The sequence below is a fragment of the Lampris incognitus genome, chromosome 17 (assembly GCF_029633865.1).
Source record: "Lampris incognitus isolate fLamInc1 chromosome 17, fLamInc1.hap2, whole genome shotgun sequence".
Taxonomy (NCBI): Eukaryota; Metazoa; Chordata; class Actinopteri; order Lampriformes; family Lampridae; genus Lampris; species Lampris incognitus.
In genome coordinates this window covers 4,375,861-4,394,174 of record NC_079227.1, presented here as the reverse complement: position 1 = coordinate 4,394,174, position 18,314 = coordinate 4,375,861, and the positions used below count along the sequence as shown (strand labels likewise).

The following is an 18,314-nucleotide window of genomic DNA, read 5'->3' as shown; positions in this document are numbered from 1 at the left end:
TATGAACAACAAAGGAAAAAGAGGAAAGACTCGAGGAGGAGGAGAAGTTTGTCTTAAACCTCATCGTGAACCCGAAAATCCAACCCCCTGTCCTCCTCTTCCTCCTGCTGCAGCCACCATCCCGCCAGGTGCCTCCTCCCACAGGACGAAGAGACATCTCCCTCGTGGCTTCATGATCCAGCTGACGGGGACGAAGGAGGGAGGCCGGGACAGCGCAGACAACAGCGAGCTCCTCTTCTCCCTGGAGCGGCAGGAGAAGACTTCCCATCAATTTCTCTCTCTAAAGAGAGGGAGATCTGTGAGGATGAGGAGAGCGGGCTCAAGTCCATGGCCTTCCATGTCTCCATCTCCCCCTCTTCCCCCTCCTCCCCCAACTGCCCTGGCTTCCTCTCACCGGCACCGCCATCACCGGTGACCTCAAGGTCGTCATCGCCCAGCCACCGCCCGCTGGCCAGCCTGGTGAAGTCTCTCTCCACTGAGCTGGAGCTGAAAGATGGTGGCTCCACACTGAGGCCACGGCCGCTCCTCAACCTGGTCAAATCCATCTCCACCGAGATCTCCCGTTCGGAGCCGGAGGTGTCGCAGTCCAAATCTGACTCCCGCCTCAACCTCCACGTACTGAGGCAGCTGACTCAGCCCAAGGCCCGGAGCAACGGCGACTCCCGCACCGCGCCTCCTTCCCCCAGCTTGCTCTCACCCAGTGGGGACGGCCCCAGGGTGGGGTTCTTTAAGATGGAGCTGGAGGACACCAAGCGGAAGCTGTCGGAGGCAGTGCAGGAGCCTCTGAGCAGCATGCTGAGTAAATCATGAGGGAGGAGAGCCCCAAGTATCAGTGCAGGAGTCAAGCTGCCAGGGGCTTCAGCCAGGAGGGCAGCGTGGACATGGGTACATCAGATTCCCCAGTGAGGAGTGCCAAGAGGTCAGACAATGATTTACTGCCCGTCTTCGACTGGCCCTGTGTTAGGCCGCCCAGGTGTGGCCCCCCCGCCACCTGCCCTGTGCACCACACCAGACCCTCCAATAGAGAGGAGGAGCTGGAAAACTGTGCCAATGGTGACGAGATGCAGGTGGTAACTGTGGCGACTGACAAACGGATGGAGAGCTTTGCCTTTGGTCCCCCACTTCCTTCAAGACCACCACTACCAACCCCTCCGGTCCCAGCTCCTCATCCTCCAGTGCCACGGATGAGTTTATTCTGTGTGGCGGTGTTGTCCTACAGTTACCTCATCCTGCCACTCAGCCCCTACATGTCTGGACTGGTTCTAGGACTGGCGCTGGCTTCTTACTGGGACTGCTGGTCATTAGACTGGGTTCCTCCAGGTCCCACCTGTTGGTTCACACATACAGACTAACACAGACGCTGTCAGGACCGGGGACGGGAGCAGCTGACACCTTTGGCACAGAGCTGGGTGTCCTCAAGGTAAGTCTTAAAAGGAAGATTGCACCCAAAAACAACACAAGGCTCAGTAACTAGAGGGCCATACAATCTCATAGATTTGGTGATTTGCTTGACCAAACTTATTCTAGAGTAAATTGTTCTTAGTTAGCACTGCTTAAGGATAATGCATAAAATGACACCACAGACTTGGGAGGTAAAAAACTAAGAGACTACGAGAGAGAGAGAGTGGACTTGTTAGAAATAACAGCTGTAGTGACTTGTTAAGACGATTGCATGCTCGTGCAATATTTGCCGGTACATGTAGCCCATCAGTTCTTCCTGGATGGGCAGCAACAATCCATTTCTGTATGGTTGGTGCTGGAGTAGATCAGCCGGAGGGATGGGAGGGACACTGCTCCATGTGACGAAAGTGTCCTCATGCCTCTGATTGGCCAGCTCTCACCCTAACCCTAACTTTAACCAATCACCTTAACTGAATGCCCAGAACATCATCAGTTGCTTGACAGTGAAACAACCAATCACAGTGAGGGCGTCCCTCCGGCCAGTCGACTCTATCGCCAACCATTCTGTATCCAGCGTATTGTGACATCACACTGGGAGGTGATTGATCAAATCCAGCTAATCAGCCAATCAGTTCACACAGTCACTGCCTTCTGCATGAACTGGTGGGCAGAATTTGATCAGTCACCTGTGATGTCACAATGAGCCAGATTTAGAAATGGCTTGCGTGGCTCACCCGGTGGTGGCAATCAGTAAGAGCATCATCTTTCAATGTAGCGAATTTGGGGGGCAGCCCGGGAACCGCCACAGCTGAGATGCGAACCCATCTCCTGCACCGCGGGTGACCACATTAACCTAAACGGTCCGACCCTCGTATTATATTGGTCTAACGTGCTGGATACCTCATGTGACGCCTGCATCACATGGGCCTCACCATCACCAAATGCCCCCATCCGATGGAGGAAATTCAGAGGGCTTGATGGTAATGTGAATGAATAAAAAGCAGAGATTTTCTACGTGGGGCGGTTTGATACGTCTCGTTCTGCGTTCTGTGTTGAATTTATCATGAGGTCATTTATGGATCATGATCAGTTCTACCATCCTACAGCCATGCCAGCATGTTTTCTCCTCATCGTGTAAAACAGGTTCACTGCCTCTTTAAGCTTTTGTTTTCAGCCACGCAGGTTTTGGATTGGACACTCACTATAAAGACCACAAAGGACAAAAAGACGTTTTACTTAAGAAAGAAAGAAAGAGAGTATATATAACTATCTAGAAAGGACTATAAAGGACACTAAGAATATCTAAATTGGCAGAAATTTAAAGGAATTAGAAAATGAGAGGACCTTGGTAAAGAATGCAAATGGCAAAAATGAACAGTTTCAGGCATCTGGGTGGTGTGGGGGTCTATTCCGTTGCCTACCAACATGGGGATCGCCGGTTCAAATCCCCGTGTTACCTCTGGCTTGGTAGGGCATCCCTACAGACACAATTGGCGGTGTCTGCGGGTGGGAAGTTGGATGTGGGTATGTGTCCTGGTCGCTGCACTAGCGCCTCCTCTGGTCGGTCGGGATGCCTGTTCGGGGGGGAGAGGGAACTGGGGGGAATAACGTGATCCTCCCATCCTCCTGGTGAAACTCCTCACTGTCAGGTGAAAAGAAGCGGCTGGCGACTCCACATGTATAGGAGGTATGTGGTAGTCTGCAGCCCCCCCCCCCCCCCAGATCAGCACAGGGGGTTGGGCAGCGACCGGGACGGCTCAGAAGAGTGGGGTATTTGGCCATGAACAATTGGGGAGAAAAAATGGGGAGAATCCAAATAAAGAAAAAGAAGAAAACTTCACCACGAGTCCACCGGTGAAGCAGGGCTCCTCTCTGCTCCTCTGCCGTCTCTCTCCTCCCCAGCTCAGCGTCTTCCCATCCCTCCCCTGAAGGAGCTCTGGCGGTTTGTAGTAATGAAAACTGCTTGAGCCAGAGTGGTAATTATTCTCATTCCCCTGGTTCAGCTTCCCAGCCTTGGCCATTTCCCTCGAGCCTGTCAGACCCGCTGGTAAGTAATTAAATGGCGGCGGGTGTGGAGGTGATGGTGGGTGGGTTGTGGAGGGGGAGGGCGTTGCTGTTTCAGGGACAAGCTAATTCCCTTGTTTGTTAATTAGCGGTTTGGTTTTGATCTGGATGTCAGTGGTTTGGGCTCTTCAGAGAGCGAGGTCTGTTGTTCTGACAAGGTTCTGTCCTCTGGCTGCAGAACTTGAGCATTTAAATCAAAATGAGCCCAGTGCCTTGACACACAGGAGGATGTTGGCTCCACTTTATGAAAGAGGTAGAAATTGCTCATACCGCCTGAGCGACTATAATGGCGTCAATATGATGTTGTCTGGTGAGTTGGAGTCAGAATCTGTTTGATTTGTTAAGTTAGTTTTTCCCCCACCAGGGGGACATGGTGGCTAACTCACAAAAAGCAGAAATGGAAAAAAGAAACACTTTATTTGTCGTTTCATTTCATGCACTTGTGCACATGAAACGAAACATCGTGTCCCCCAGCACACAGCAGCGCAACACAAAGACAAAAACACAAAACTACAAAAACACATATATCCAAACTAACACATATCCGTCCATTACCCAAACCGCTTATCCTGCTCTCAGGGTCGTGGGGATGCTGGAGCCTAGCCCAGCAGTCATTGGGCAGCGGGCGGGGAGACACCCTGGACAGGCCGCCAGTCCGTCTAAGACTAACAACAAACAAAAAAAAATCACTGTCCAGGAGAACGAACGCCAGCCAGGATGACCGTTGCAACTGCCGGTCTACATGGGCTAGCAGTTAGCTTAGCCTGCCCCGCTTCCACATCCTGTCAGACCGCCTTTAGTGTTTCCTCTTCGGCCACAGCTCAGGGCAGGGCTGTGGTCCTTTGGCCCACAGGATGCAGCAGACCAGGCTCCCTCAGCCAATCTAACGCCAGCTCTCCCAGCCAGTCACCTTCGACACAGAGTGTCGAATGTGGTTGGTGAAATGTGCTACATCCTGAGATTTAATTTCAACCCAGTTGTCGTCCACAAAGCTGAAGCATTGGCTGGGTGGTGTCCCTGGATAGAGCCTCTTGTCCACTTCCTCCATATACAAGTCGGCCACTACAGGTGAGACTGGGGAACCCATAGTGCCCCCATGCCTCTGCCTATAGTGCTGCCCCCTGTATGTGAAGTACGTGGACTGACGACACAGCTTCAGGAGCACACACACTTGGTCAGTCTTAAGGGTGGTCCTACTGCTAAGGGTGGGGTCGTTTTGTAATTACATACGGACTACCTGCACTGCTTCATCAACAGGAACGCACGTGAAGAGAGACATAACATCACAAGAGACCATTGTTTCATCCTCCTCCTCCTCCTCCATGATGTCCCTCACCTTATCCACAACATCCATAGTGTTCTGAGTGTGATGTTCATTACTGCCTACCAACGAGTTAAGAAGAGATGCCAGAAACTTAGAGATGCTGTAGGTCACTGAGTTAATCATACAAACAATAGGCCATAATGGCACATCCTGTTTATGTATCTTAGGTAAACCATACACAGTAGGTGTAGCGCCCCCTGGCTATAATCTGTGGTACCAAATTCTGTCAATAGCATTGTCCAGTTCTAACAGCTTCAGACAATCTATCACCTTTTTTCTTGTAACCGCTGCCTGGATCTGGTTTCAGGGGCTCATAAGTATTCATGTTGCTAAGTAACGTCCTAACGTTCTCATGATCGTCTGTCTGGTTTAATATAACCGTGCATCTGCCTTTGTCAAATGAAACCTCTGATTCCAGCTGCAGAATGTTGTCTTCTCCTATTGGACTTGATGCATTTCTGTTTATTAAGGGTTGGATTAGTGAGATAAACGAGTATGATCCGGAGAACCACCATCCGTGTCTCACCCACTCCGTCTTTGCCTCGCTGGAGGGTTCCTGTCTGCGTCTGGACTACCCCCCATCCAACGTCAGCCGCCGCGCCGCGTTTGACGAGAAGCTCCATGACATCACCTTCATCAAATCACGCTGTTTCCAACTGACAAACAGTAGGGTAAGACGCCTTGTCTGTCTAACTGACTGTCTGTCTATCTGTCTGTACACTAGTATAGTTCATGTCTGTCAGAAAGGGTGGAGCAGGGATTTTAAGTGGTTCTAGGGGTGGGACATGAGCGCCGCAACCCCCTGCCTTAGGCCCCCGTTCCAGTCGCCATCCATCCATCCATCCATTATCCAAACCACTTATCCTAATTAGGGTCACGGGATGCTGGAGTCTATCCCAGCAGTCAATGGGCGGCAGGCGGGGAGACACCCTGGAGAGGCTGCCAGTCCATCACAGGGCCGACACATTCACACCTAAGGACAATTTAGTATGGCCGATTCACCTGACCTACATGTCTTTGGACTGTGAGAGGAAACTGGAGCACCCGGTTCCAGTCTCCAAAGCATGCCAAATCAAAATGAATGCCATGCTCTTCTACATGTTATTCACCACCATATGCAAATAACATTGAGTTCAAAATGTGTATTGTAGCACCACACTCTTCTCCCCAACATACTATATGCGCCAGCATTCACTACCACAGTATTAGCTTTCTGTTTTCCTTCCAAAGCAAAGACCTAGCAAGTCCATGTCACTGTAACTCCACTTACATGAGTACTTGAAAAAGGAGTCAGTCTTCTTCTGCCTTTCCCTGTTGTGCATTTCCTTGTATCTTGCATAACAGAAAGAACAATGAGAATGTGAACAGTGTCAAACTCATTGGATGTTGCTAGCAAACTATCACTAACGCTAGCACATACTATCAAGCTAGCCAACATTGGTCTGCTACAGTGTTAAGCTACTAGTCAAGTCAATTTATTTACTACTTAGCATTTTGCTGAGAAGAGAGACATTGTAAACCAGGGTATAAGAGATGTCCCCAAAAGAGGGGGGCGTTCAGACTTAAGCTTCCGATCTAGCTGTGAAAATGCTATCTAGTTGAATAGTGTCAGCTGGCATTAGCTTGCATTAAGTTTGTTTGCCACCTGGCTTATATTTGGAATGATTGAGCTAGCACAACCAAGCTCCCTCTAAGAGTAGAGCCGCTGCTCCTTCACGTCGAAAGGAGCCAGTTGAGATGGTTCGGGCATCTGATCAGGATGCCTCCTGGGCTCCTTCCTTTGGAGGTTTTCCAGGCACGGCCAACTGGGAGGAGACCCCGGGGTAGATCCAGAACTCACTGGAGGGACTAAGTGTCTAATCTGGCCTGGGAATGCCTTGGGATCCCCCAGGAGGAGCTGGAGGGCGTTGCTGGGGAGAGGGATGTCTGGAGTGCCCCACTTCAATTCAATTCAGTTCAATTTATTGTCATTAAAAACAATGTGCAGGCATGTGTTAAAAATGAACTAAGAGCTATGGCTTCGCCAAACAGTGCAGGACAGACACAGCAAAGATACACACACATGAAGACCAAAAGCTAAAAATAAGTTAAAAGAGAGCTGGAGTACAAATATTTAAAAACATCCACAGACATTCAGTGGGTGGCCAGGTCCAGGTGGGCAACAGCTTGTGGAAAGAAGCTGTTTTTGAGTCTGGTAGTGCGGGCTCTGAGGCTCCTGTAGCGCCCCCCAGAGCGCAGGGGGGAGAACAGTCCATGGTTGGGGTGGGTGGGGTCTCTGCTGATGCTCAGACCCCTTCGAAGACAGCGTTTGTGATAAATGTCTTTTATGGCTGGGAGCTGGGTACCGGTGATACGCTGGGCCGCCTTGACGACCCGCTGCAGAGCTTTCTGGTCTACTGAGGTGCAGCTGCCGTACCACACTGAGATGCAGCTGGTCAGGAGGCTCTCTGTGGTGCAGTGGTAGAAGTTGGTGAGAATGTTGGGGGGTAGACGGGCGCTCCTCAGCCTCCTCAGGAAATGGCTACTTAGCTTGCTGCCACCGCGACCCAACCCCGGAGAAGCAGCTGATGAGGTGAGGTGAGGTGAGGTGAGCTAGCACAATGACTAGGATCGCCCATTTCATGTCCAATGTCTAACGTTGGCAGACACATCACATATCAAGACAAGGTTACAAAAGGAAGTTCTACTTGACCAACTGGTGAAACAGCCACCTCATACCGTTCATCTGTTATTCCCTAATCTGCTGCCACAGCCAGTGGCGAGTGACAGAGGCGCCATTTCTGAATGCACGCACGTGATTTTACCATATTCAGCTGTTTCCTCTTCCCTGGCCTGACGGGTTGGTCAAATGGCTGTGATTGGCTGGATGGCCGTTCAACCAATCTAACTTGACCAATGGGTTTTCATTTACGGGGTGGGGGGGCATGTTGCCGTGAAAGTGCGGGGGTCGCAACACCCGTAACACCGACGGCTGCAACGCGCGTATCTGCCAGTTTGTTTATTTATGCATTTATTTATTTTTGTCCTTTTGAGATTCAGAAAGGGTGGCACAGTTAGCCTGGTCATCTCACAGCAAGAAGGTCCTGGGTTCGAGCCCTGGGGTTGTCCAACCTTGGGGTCGTCCCGGGTCGTCCTCTGTGTGGAGTTTGCATGTTCTCCCCGTGTCTGCGTGGGTTTCCTCCGGGGGCTCCGGTTTCCTCCCACAGTCCAAAGACCTGTAGGTCAGGTGGATCCGCCATACTAAATGTGTGTGTGTGGTGTGTGTGTGTGTGTGTGGGGGGGGGGCCCTGTGATCGACTGGCGGCCTGTCCAGGGTGTCTCCCCGCCTGCCGCCCAGTGATTCCTGAGATAGGTACTCCAGCATCCCCGCCACCCCGTTTTGGATAAGCGGCTTGGATAATGGAGGGAATGGATGGATGGAGATTCAGAAAGTTTAAAGCCGTAACAGATATCTCTTCTCGTTCTCACGCTGTTGTTTCTTCCCTTTTGTCTGCGACTCCATCCAGGTGTTCCTCCTGCCATCCATTCTGGCCAGAAAGCGGCTCTGGAATCCAAAGTACCCCATCTGCATCCAGCTGGTGGAGGGAGCGGTGCCCCCGGAGGAGGAGAGCCCCGGAGAAGAGCCGGCTGCAGAACCAGGAACCCAGAGACGACCCCCCTCCACCCCCGCCCCGCCCCCACCTGCCGTCCTTTACCTCTTTGGCCGGACAGGAAGAGAGAAGGAAGAGTGGTTCCGCCACTTCCTGTCTGCATCCCGGTGCACAGAGAGGGAGGAGGAGGAGAGAAAAAAAGACGGCGCGGCGCCATGTGTGTCCAGACTGGGTAGGAAGCTAGACGGTCCTTAGCGATACGTGCAGAGGATGGGGGAGGGCGAGCCCCGTGTGGAAAGGCCCCGTGTGAGTGGCTTACGGAGGGATGTGCGCCAGCTTTTTGTGGCCCTGGATTGATGTCTTTCCTGCTAACAGATGCTGCTTAAGGGAAAATGCCGGCGCTTTAAGAGGATTCAGCCTCCGCAGATGTTTGCTGGATTTAGTACGAGGCTCGTAATGAACTGACCGAGTTTTCCTCCCGTGGTGATAGAAATGAAAACAAACCCGTCTGCAGAAAACATCTCGCATCAGCCTCACAGCGTTAACAAGCCCCGTTGTGCTGGTGGAGCGCGGTTCCTGGAGACGCAACGGATTTTTCATCACTGCGTTGTGTATTCAGTAGTAGGCGAAGTCGAGGTCTTACCAAGCACAGGAGCCGTCTGTTAGGACAGGAAACCCCTCGACCACCTCGGTGGCGTTAACAAGGGAGGTGAAAACACACCCTGGTGTTAACAAACAGCAGAGTCCCAAATCCCTGTTTTAAATTTCCTAAAATGCCCTCAGCCCTGCCCCAAGTCCCTCCTCAGCTTTCTGTCTAAGTAAAGAAGAACATTTAAACAGGAAATAACGAGCTCAAGTACATTTTAGGGAACTTCCTGTTTCTTGTGGGTAGTTACGACCCATGAGGTCTCCTATTTAATCCCATCAATACGTCATAATCCCCCCTGTGACGCTGCATGTGAGGTTTTTTTCACAGATCTTTTCTTTTTTGGGGGGGACCCCCTCCTTTTTTTTTCTCCCCAATTGTACCCAGCCAATTACCCCACTCTTCCGAGCCGTCCCAGTCTCTGCTCCACCCCCTCTGCTGATCCAGGAGGGCTGCAGACTACTACATGCCTCCTCCCATACATGTGGAGTCACCAGCCGCTTCTTTTCACCTGACAGTGAGGAGTTTCACCAGGGGGACGTAGCACGTGGGAGGGTCACGCTGTTCCCCCCCAGTTCCCCCCCCAACAGGCGCCCCCGCCGACCAGAGGAGGCGCTAGTGCAGAGACCAGGACACATTCCCACATCCTGCTTCCCACCCACAGACACGACCAACCGTCTCTGTAGGGACGCCCGACCAAACCGGAGGTAACGCGGGGATTCGAACCAGCGAGCCCCTTGTCGGCAGGCAGCGGAATAGTCCGCTACGCTGCCCGGATGCTCCTACGGTACCCAGACGCCCTTTTTCACAGATCATTATGTCTGTGGCAGCCATGTAGTAGGGCCACACAATCCAAGAGCTTGGTTCCTTGGTGGGTCGTTTCTGCAATAAAATGGAGAGGGTATCTCATGAAATCATCCAGACTCCCGCGGTCTGATGTGAGGAGGGGGGAACGTCGGTCTCGTTCACATCTTCATGACTTTAGCATGCCTTCAGTACATCTGTTTGCTGGCCGCCGTGCCTCCCAGTAGTCTGGTCGTGTGGTACAGCAGCTCGTCTGGTTCAGTGTTTTTGTGGCCGGTGTTTTGTTATGCTGTCCATTGTGTGATGTCGTTCATTTGCATATGACTCTAAAACTATTTGGTCAGTGAACTTTTCAAAGCATGTGTGTGATTAGCCGTAGTCTGGTTGGCCTTTAGGCCTACCCACTCATCCATCATCATTCCAGCCACACCAGTGCATGATGTTATCCTGGTGGGTAAGTGTATTTTCCCGTTTCTCTCAGTAACCCCAGGAGCGGTACCGAGCGGGAGCCCATCGGGTCTCGTTCAGGACAGCAGAGAAGGCAGCGCTGAAGACGAGGGTCTACCTACACCGTCTCCACCCTCCGTATCCAGCAGCACCAGGGGTGTCTCCCTGCTGGACTACCACAGTTACATGGCCCGTCTCCTGGCCGCAGATCTACAGAGGACCCCCCTCCTTAGCCCCACCGCCAGCAGCACAGCATCAAGCCCCACCGTCAGAGGAAAAGTGAGTCTTAATTGAAGAGATAAATGAAAGTCGTGCCAAAATCAGTGGTCAGTTATTTGTTTTTACGTCTACAACCCTTGAACATGGCATAGCGAAGTATTCAGTAATAATTTTATTTGTAAATGACCAGTATTATATTTTTTTACACTTTTATCCATGACCGTTCTCAGTTTTCTCAAAGAACTGTGAGGAAGTGGTCTGATCTTCATTAATATTCATGAGCTAGGATGTCCGGGTGGTGTGGCGGTCTATTCCGCTGCCTACCAACACAGGGATCCCGGTTCGAATCCCTGTGTCGCCTCCGGCTTGGTCGGGCATCCCAACAGACATATTTGGTTGTGTCTGCTGGTGGGAAGCCGGATGTGGGTATGTGTCCTTGTCGCTGCACTAGCACCTCCTCTGGTCGGTGGGGGCGCCTGTTCGATGAGATTCGCCCTGAGATGCTGAAGGCTCTGGACATTGTTGGGCTGTCTTCAGTGTCGCGTGGAGGTCAGGGACAGTGGCAGACTGGGGCGGTGGTTCCCATATTTAAAAAAGGGGACGGCTGGGTGTGCTTCAATTATTGAGGCATCACACTGCTTCGCCTCCCTGGGAAAGTCCATTCTAGGGTGCTGGAAAGGAGGCTCCAACCGATTGTTGAACCTCAGATCCAGGAAGAACAATGCGGATTCCATCGTGGCCGTGGAACAACGGACCAACTCTTTACCCTTGCAGAAGTGCTGAGGGAGGCATGAGAGATTGACCAGCCAGTCTACATGTGTCTTGTGGAGTTGGAAAAGGCTTATGACTGTGTACCCTGGGACACTCTGTGGGGGTACTGCGAGAGTATGGGGTAGCGGGGCAGTTGCTACAAGCCATGCAGTCCTTGTACAACCAAAGTGAGAGCTGTGTCTGTATTTTCGGCATAAAGTCAAACACGTTTTTGGTGGGTGTCGGACTCCGCCAAGGTTGTGTTTGATTCTGGTTGTGATATTCATGGGCAGGATCTCAAGGCACAGCCGGGGTGAGGAGTGTGTCCTTTTTGGGAACCTCAGAATTGCATCTCTGCTCTTCGCAGATGATGTGGTTTTGTTGATTTCATCAGAACGCGACCTCCAGCGCGCACTGGGACGGTTTGCAGCTGAGTGGGAAATGGCCAGGATGAGAGTCAGCACCTCCAATTGACCTTTCGCAAAGTCCCGCCCCCCTTAGTTACTGTTGCTATGCCCGTCAAGCATTTCAGAACTATCCGGGAAGTAGCCGGAAAACACCGAAACATGAAGGAAGAAATCAGTGCATTGTGTGGGTAAAAGTAACAGTAATAATACGTTAGCTGTATTAGCTATCAATAATAGCTAGTAGCAAGCTTTGCTTGGAGCAGACAGGTTGATTCTGTGGAGTTGTGTTGATTCTGGATGGATTAAGCTGGCCATGGGGTCCGCTATACTGCCAAATCTACTGCCCACATTGCGCTTCTTGCATTCTGGGTTTCGGGAAGGGAAAGAAAATTACACCCCTCCAAACTTTTCACATATCTAGTACCCGATTTGCAGATCCCATAGGCACACCGTTTCAGCATTTTGCTGTGTGTTTGAAAGCTTGGCGGACCGTTGCTAAGGTAGGATTGGACAAGCACCGTTCTGGGGCGGTACTTTACGAAAGGTCAATTCTGAGGCCATGGTTCTCTACCAGAAAATGGTGGATTGCTCCCTCCAGGTTGGGGATGAGTTGTTGCCTCAAGCGAAGGAGTTCAAGTCTCTCGGGGTATTGTTCATGAGTGAGGATAGGATGGAGCAGGAGATTGACAGGTGGATTGGTGCAGCACCAGCAGTAATGTGGACGTTGTACCGGACCGTTGTGGTGAAGGGGGAGCTGACCCAGAAGGCAAAGCTCTCAGTTTACCAGTCAATCTTCCTTCGAACCCTCACCTATTGTCATGAGCTTTGGGTAGTGACCGAAAAGGTGAGATCGCGGATACAAGTGGCTGAAATGAGTTTCCTCCGTAGGGTGTCTGGGCTCAGTGTTAGAGATAGGGTGAGGAGCTCGGACATCCGGAGAGAGCTCGGAGTAGAGCTGCTACTCCTCCATGTCGAAAGGAGCCAGTTGAGGTGGTTCGGGCATGTGATTAGGATGCCTCCTGGGCGCCTTCCTTTGGAGGTTTACTGGGCACGTACAACTGGGAGGAGACCCCGGGGTAGACCCAGAACTCACTGGAGGGACTACATGTCCAATCTGGCCTGGGAACGCCTTGGGATCCCCCAGGAGGAGCTGGAGGGCGTTGCTGAGGAGAGGTATGTCTGGAGTGCCCTACTTAGCTTGCTGCCACTACGACCCAACCCTGGAGAAGTGGCCGATGATGAGATGAAAGAAGAAAACAACAGCACTCTGTCACGCTTCCTTACTTCCTAATTACTGGTCACATGACATAACTTCCTATTACTGACATCCTGTGATTCTTAAAGTGACCACAGCAAAATACAGAAATGCATAATTACTTTAGAAAGCGGCAACAAGACTTCTGACATTGTAAATTAGGTGTAACAAAACAGAGTGTCTGTTGGCATCATGTGTTCCATGTAATAGAAGATGGGCTGAGAGAAGCTGAACTAGGGGGGCTCTTTTAAAAAGAAAAAGAAAAACTGAATTCTACTTTTTATTTATACTTTATAAAAGATTTATAAAAGATTTAAAAGAAATTAAAATGGAAAGATAAAAAACTAAATCTACGTATCTCAAAGATTAAAACTACTTCAGTTTTTATGAACTCTTGACAGGACTCTGACAAGAATGTATTTTCTTGTCATAAAACTACTTTTTTTAATCAACTTTCCTTGACTTCCTGTTCAAAATCTAATTTTGAACCATGCTCTTTTCTTTGCCAAGGCGTTCGATTCACTCTGACTTAAGCTTTGAATGTTTTGTTTCTTACCCACAGTGCACCTGTGATATCCCAGAGAACCCCGTAGAGGGAGAGACCGCCTGGGTGAACGCTCTGATTGGTCGAATCTTCTGGGACTTCCTTCGAGAGAAGCACTGGGCCGACTTGGTTTCCAACAAGATCCAGAAGAAGCTGAGCAAAATCAGAGTGAGTCGAATTTGGTGAAAAGAGGTTTGGATAAATCTGTCCTGATGTGGATTCTCCTCACAAGCCAAACTAATCTTATGGCTTGATCACATGGATCTTTGGCCCATCTCAGGTCTGGACTCCTTATTGTGGGCAGTTTCCAAAAAGTGTACAGTCTCAAGACAAGATTATATTTTTTCCTTTTTTAATTTTTCTCCCCTTTTTCTGTCTAATTTGACATGTCCAACTCCCACCATTATATGGCCTCTACAGTGCTGTGGAAGGTCACAGACTTCCATGTACATCTTCCAATACATGCTGAGCCGATGAGCACTTCTGCCAGCGAGTGGTGTAACTATTATGAAGCTGTGGTAGTTCCATATCAGTGATTTTTGCTGCTGTCTTTACAGTCATTTGAAGCAGTCTGCAGTCCTGAGCAGTCAGGTTGCCAAATTACATCTTCCAATACACGTGGAGTTGCTGACCACTTCTCCCAGCTGCAGGTTCTCCAGGGGATTGTAGGCTGGGGTGACACTATTTCCCTCTCATCCACCCACCCAGACAGAATACCCCTGCCAGCTTCCCTCCTGGGACCGTTGCTAGTTATGTTCCCTTTGACACCCAGCTGAGCCGGAGGTAACGCCTCCATTCCAACTGTGAACCAAAAAGTAATATTTCACATTTTAAACAATAAAGCAGAATCAAATGTTTTTAGCATATAAACTAGCTTAGTTTATTACCCCTGTAAAAATAATAACTTGTAACACTAGAAGTAACATTAGAAAAATAGATGATAAAATCAACAAATCAAATAACAGCGTAGTAAACATTGCTAACTAGTTTGCTGTTTTTTTATCTATAGAAGTATTTTGCTGGTTATTCTGTACTCTGCCATTCACTGTACAGTGAGAGAGGCTTACAGCAACCTACAGGATGCGTTGATAAGGAACGGAACAGGGGCGGTGATGAGGCTGTAGCTTGACAACAGTCTTGACAAGAGCTCTTCAGAAATAACCGACTGCATCCATCCATCCATCCATTATCATAACCGCTTATCATGCAGGGTCACGGGGATGCTGCAACCTATTCCAGCAGTCATTGGGCGGCAGGTGGGGAGACACCCTGGACAGGCCGCTAGTCCATCACAGGGCTGACACACACACACACACACACACACACACACACACACACACACACACACACACACACACACACACACACACACACACACACACACACACACACACACATTTACACCTAAGGGCAACTTAGTATAACCAAGTCACCTGACCTACATGTCTTTGGACTGTGGGAGGAAACCGGAGCACCCAGAGGAAACCCACTCACAGACATGGGAGAACATGCAAACTCCACACAGAGGACGACCTGAGACAACCCCCAAGGTTCGACTACCCTGGGGCTTGAACCCAGGGCCTTCTTGCTGTGAGGCGACCGCGCTAACCACTGCGCCACCGTGTCGCCTAATCGGAACAATTAATCACAAATAGCTGCTTAATAAAATGGCTTTCACAAGATAACTATCTCTACCTTTTTCCCTGAGCCATGACATCATTCTGCTGTGCCGCCTCCTTGGATCAGTCAAAACTGTAGTTGCACATCCACTGATTGAAGTCTGTCAGAGAACAATCGCTGAGATCAACTGAGGTTGATCTGGCTGGTGAGGCTGCTTAAAACTGCGTGCTTTGTCTGATCCTGTCTTCCATCTCATCTTTTCACTTCATGTTTCTTGTTTGTCTCCCAGCTCCCATACTTCATGAATGAGTTGACTCTGACGGAGCTGGACATGGGCTCCTGTATGCCCCAGATAACTTCCACCTCCAGACCAGAGGTCAACCGCCAAGGTAGGAATGAACTGGATGCCCACAAACCAACATAAACATGCACAGATGAGAATATGACTGATGTCACACACATTAATAATTTTTATCTTTTCCCCTTTCACACTGGCCAAAAAACCTGCTAACATCTGCCTTTGGTGGTCATTGTAAAAGGATACAATTGGCATTCACTCCCGGGTCAAATGACTTTGTAGTAGTCGTGGGTATTTATCGGCTCCTTCTCCGATCGGCATTGATGTAAATGCGACAGCCAGGTGGACATGCTAATTCACGCAATGACGTAGCGCCATTGTCTGCACCGATATTCGTAATAATTGTCTTTTAGGTTTGAGGACATTTGTTTAAGGTGAATATGTTGTGTAGTCTGGACCTGGTCTTGTGCCTTGTAAAGACCAGGTTGGTAGGAGAGTTCTTATCTTTGCTCAACTCTTGGTATTGCAGGGCTTTATAATGGAAAGAGTGTGGCTCACTGAATCCTAGGTGTTTCCAGAATTTGATTGTCCTTTTTTCATTTTAATCAGAAGAGGATATTGGCTTAATTCTGCCCTGCCTGCATTGTTTGTAGTGTGCCAATGGCACACCTGCAACACAAGGTCTCAATTGGATTTTTTCCCCATTTATCTAGTTCCTGACTTGCATGTGGGCCCCACACTTCACTGCCATGAAAGGCAATTGGTTCTATTGCTGATGCAAATATTTTTAGCCAAATTTGGATTGGAATTTTGAAAAGAATTTGTATTTTTATGGCAAGTAAAGCCCTGCGTGCCTTGTCTCTTAGTTCATTCACTGCCATGTTTAATGTTCCTTAACAATTGATTCTAAGGCCTGGGTAGGTGTAATCTAGTGTACATATGTTCAATTTCATTTGGTCCTAATCTAAGTAGGTCTGTCTTCCCTGATATCTGGATCTTTTTTGAAAGATTAACATTTTAGTTTTGTTCATGTTAACTGCCAGGGCCCAGGTCTGGCAAAACTTTTGAAGAATTGAATCTGGAGTCCTTCCTCCGTTGGAGAAAGAAGGACTAGGTCATCTGTATAAAGTAGGAATTTGACCTCACTGTCGTGCAGAGTGAATCTGGGTTCTGATGACTTTTCCAGTATGGTCGAAAACTCATCAATGCAGCGTTTCCCAACCCAGTCCTCAAGGAACCCCTATTCTGCAGATTTTCATCGTAACCCTGCATCAGTATCCCTGCTTGTACTTACTCAACCAATCATCTCACAGCACTTAATTATGCAAGGTGTGCAACATCTGACATAATTCATTGCTGATTGGTTGAATAACTACAAACAGGTAGCTATTCAGGGTTGCAAAGAAAATCTGCAGGATAGGGGGTCCTTGAGGACTGGGTTAGGAAACACTGCATTAATGTATGTGTTAAATAGAGTTGGGCTAAAAGAGCAACCCTGTCTAATGCCGCACTCCTAAGGGATATATTGGGTTCTTTTGGATCCAATTTTAATGCCACACTTAGCTCCTGAGTGCATTGATCTTATAATGTCCTATGTTTTACCCCATACACCACTTTCAGTTGATTTGTAGAACAATCCATGATGCCAGATGGAATCAAATGCTTTTTTGAAGTCAACAAAGCAAGTGAATAATTTACTTTGATTTTGAGTATGTATTTCGATTAGGGTGTGCAGACTCTCTCTCTTGCTCTCTCGCCGGCTGTCTCTCTCTGTCTCGCTCCCTCGCTCTGTCTCTCTCTTGCTCCCTCGCTCTCTCTCTCTCTTGCTCCCTCACTCTCTCTTCCTCGCTCTCACTCTGTCTCCCTCGCTCTCTCTGTCTCTCTCTCTCCCTCACTCTCTCTCTCTCTCTCCCTCACTCTCTCTCGCTCTGTCTCTCTCTCTTGCTCCTTTTCTCTCTGCCTCTGTTGTTCTTTCTCTCTCTCACGCTCACTCTCTTTCTCTGTCTTTCTCACTCTTTCGCACTCTCTCTCTCTCTCTCTCTCACACACACACAGCAGAACGCTGAGGTGGCTCAGTTGCTGACATGTTGAACATGTGATTACGACATCAGATCAGACGCTGTTATCTTTTTCTAATCCCACAGACGCGACCATGTATATCGCCTCTTGTGTGTACAGTGTGTGTGTGTGTGTGTGTGTGTGTGTGTGTGTGTGTGTGTGTGTGTGGGGCAAATGACACTATAAGAGTTTGTGAGTTCATGTTGTGTTTTGGACACGGTGTCTCTGTCTGACCTTTTTTCCTCCATCTGTTGGTAATTGGACCTTCTTCTCTGCAGGCCATGTTGTACATGAGGTTCTTTCCACGTGGTGGACATCTGTAGATGATGAGGACACGTGAGAGGACCATACAGATAGCAGCATTTTAAAAGCAGTTACATCTGAATAAAAAGTAACGTTCAGCTGGTGCCAAGCGAAATGATGAAATACAGCCAACAATAAGAACATATAAAAGAAAAACAACAGTTACACAAAACGTTTAAAAACACATTCCAGTGTTGTTTACAGGTAAGAAAAGACCATGTCCTGTGTGCCATGAGGCTCCATGTGGACACAAGGTTCACTTTGGGTTTTGCTGCATTTTGTCCTTCTGTCTGTTCATTCAGTGAAATCAGCCGAAGAAGAAGAAGAAGAGAGGGAAAAAGAAACTAATCTTACAGCCACACACACACACACACACACACACAGGTAGGGGTGGGAGGAGACAAGATAGAGAGTGTGGGCTGATCCAGTATCAGTACTGAGCAGTCGGTCAGATGTCAGTGTGGGTGACTGGAGAGAATAACTGGTAGAACAGTAATAGAGTGAGAGTCTTTAGTCTTTAGCACCTCTCCAGAACCAGTACTGCATTTGATGCTGATACCAAGCCAGTCTCTCTGACCAGTATC

The 18,314-nt window shown here is 49.2% G+C and overlaps 1 protein-coding gene across 1 annotated transcript in view; it reads left to right on the top strand.

Moving 5' to 3' along the window:
• The first annotated feature begins 1 nt into the window (after position 1).
• Positions 2–18,314, top strand: part of tex2l (testis expressed 2, like) — a 29,655-nt gene continuing 11,342 nt past the window's right edge. The window contains 9 exon segments of the mRNA XM_056297583.1: positions 2–253; positions 256–802; positions 805–1,272; positions 1,275–1,420; positions 5,260–5,460; positions 8,296–8,626; positions 10,311–10,557; positions 13,466–13,619; positions 15,361–15,460. Coding sequence (XP_056153558.1) covers positions 2–253; positions 256–802; positions 805–1,272; positions 1,275–1,420; positions 5,260–5,460; positions 8,296–8,626; positions 10,311–10,557; positions 13,466–13,619; positions 15,361–15,460 — 2,446 coding nt within the window.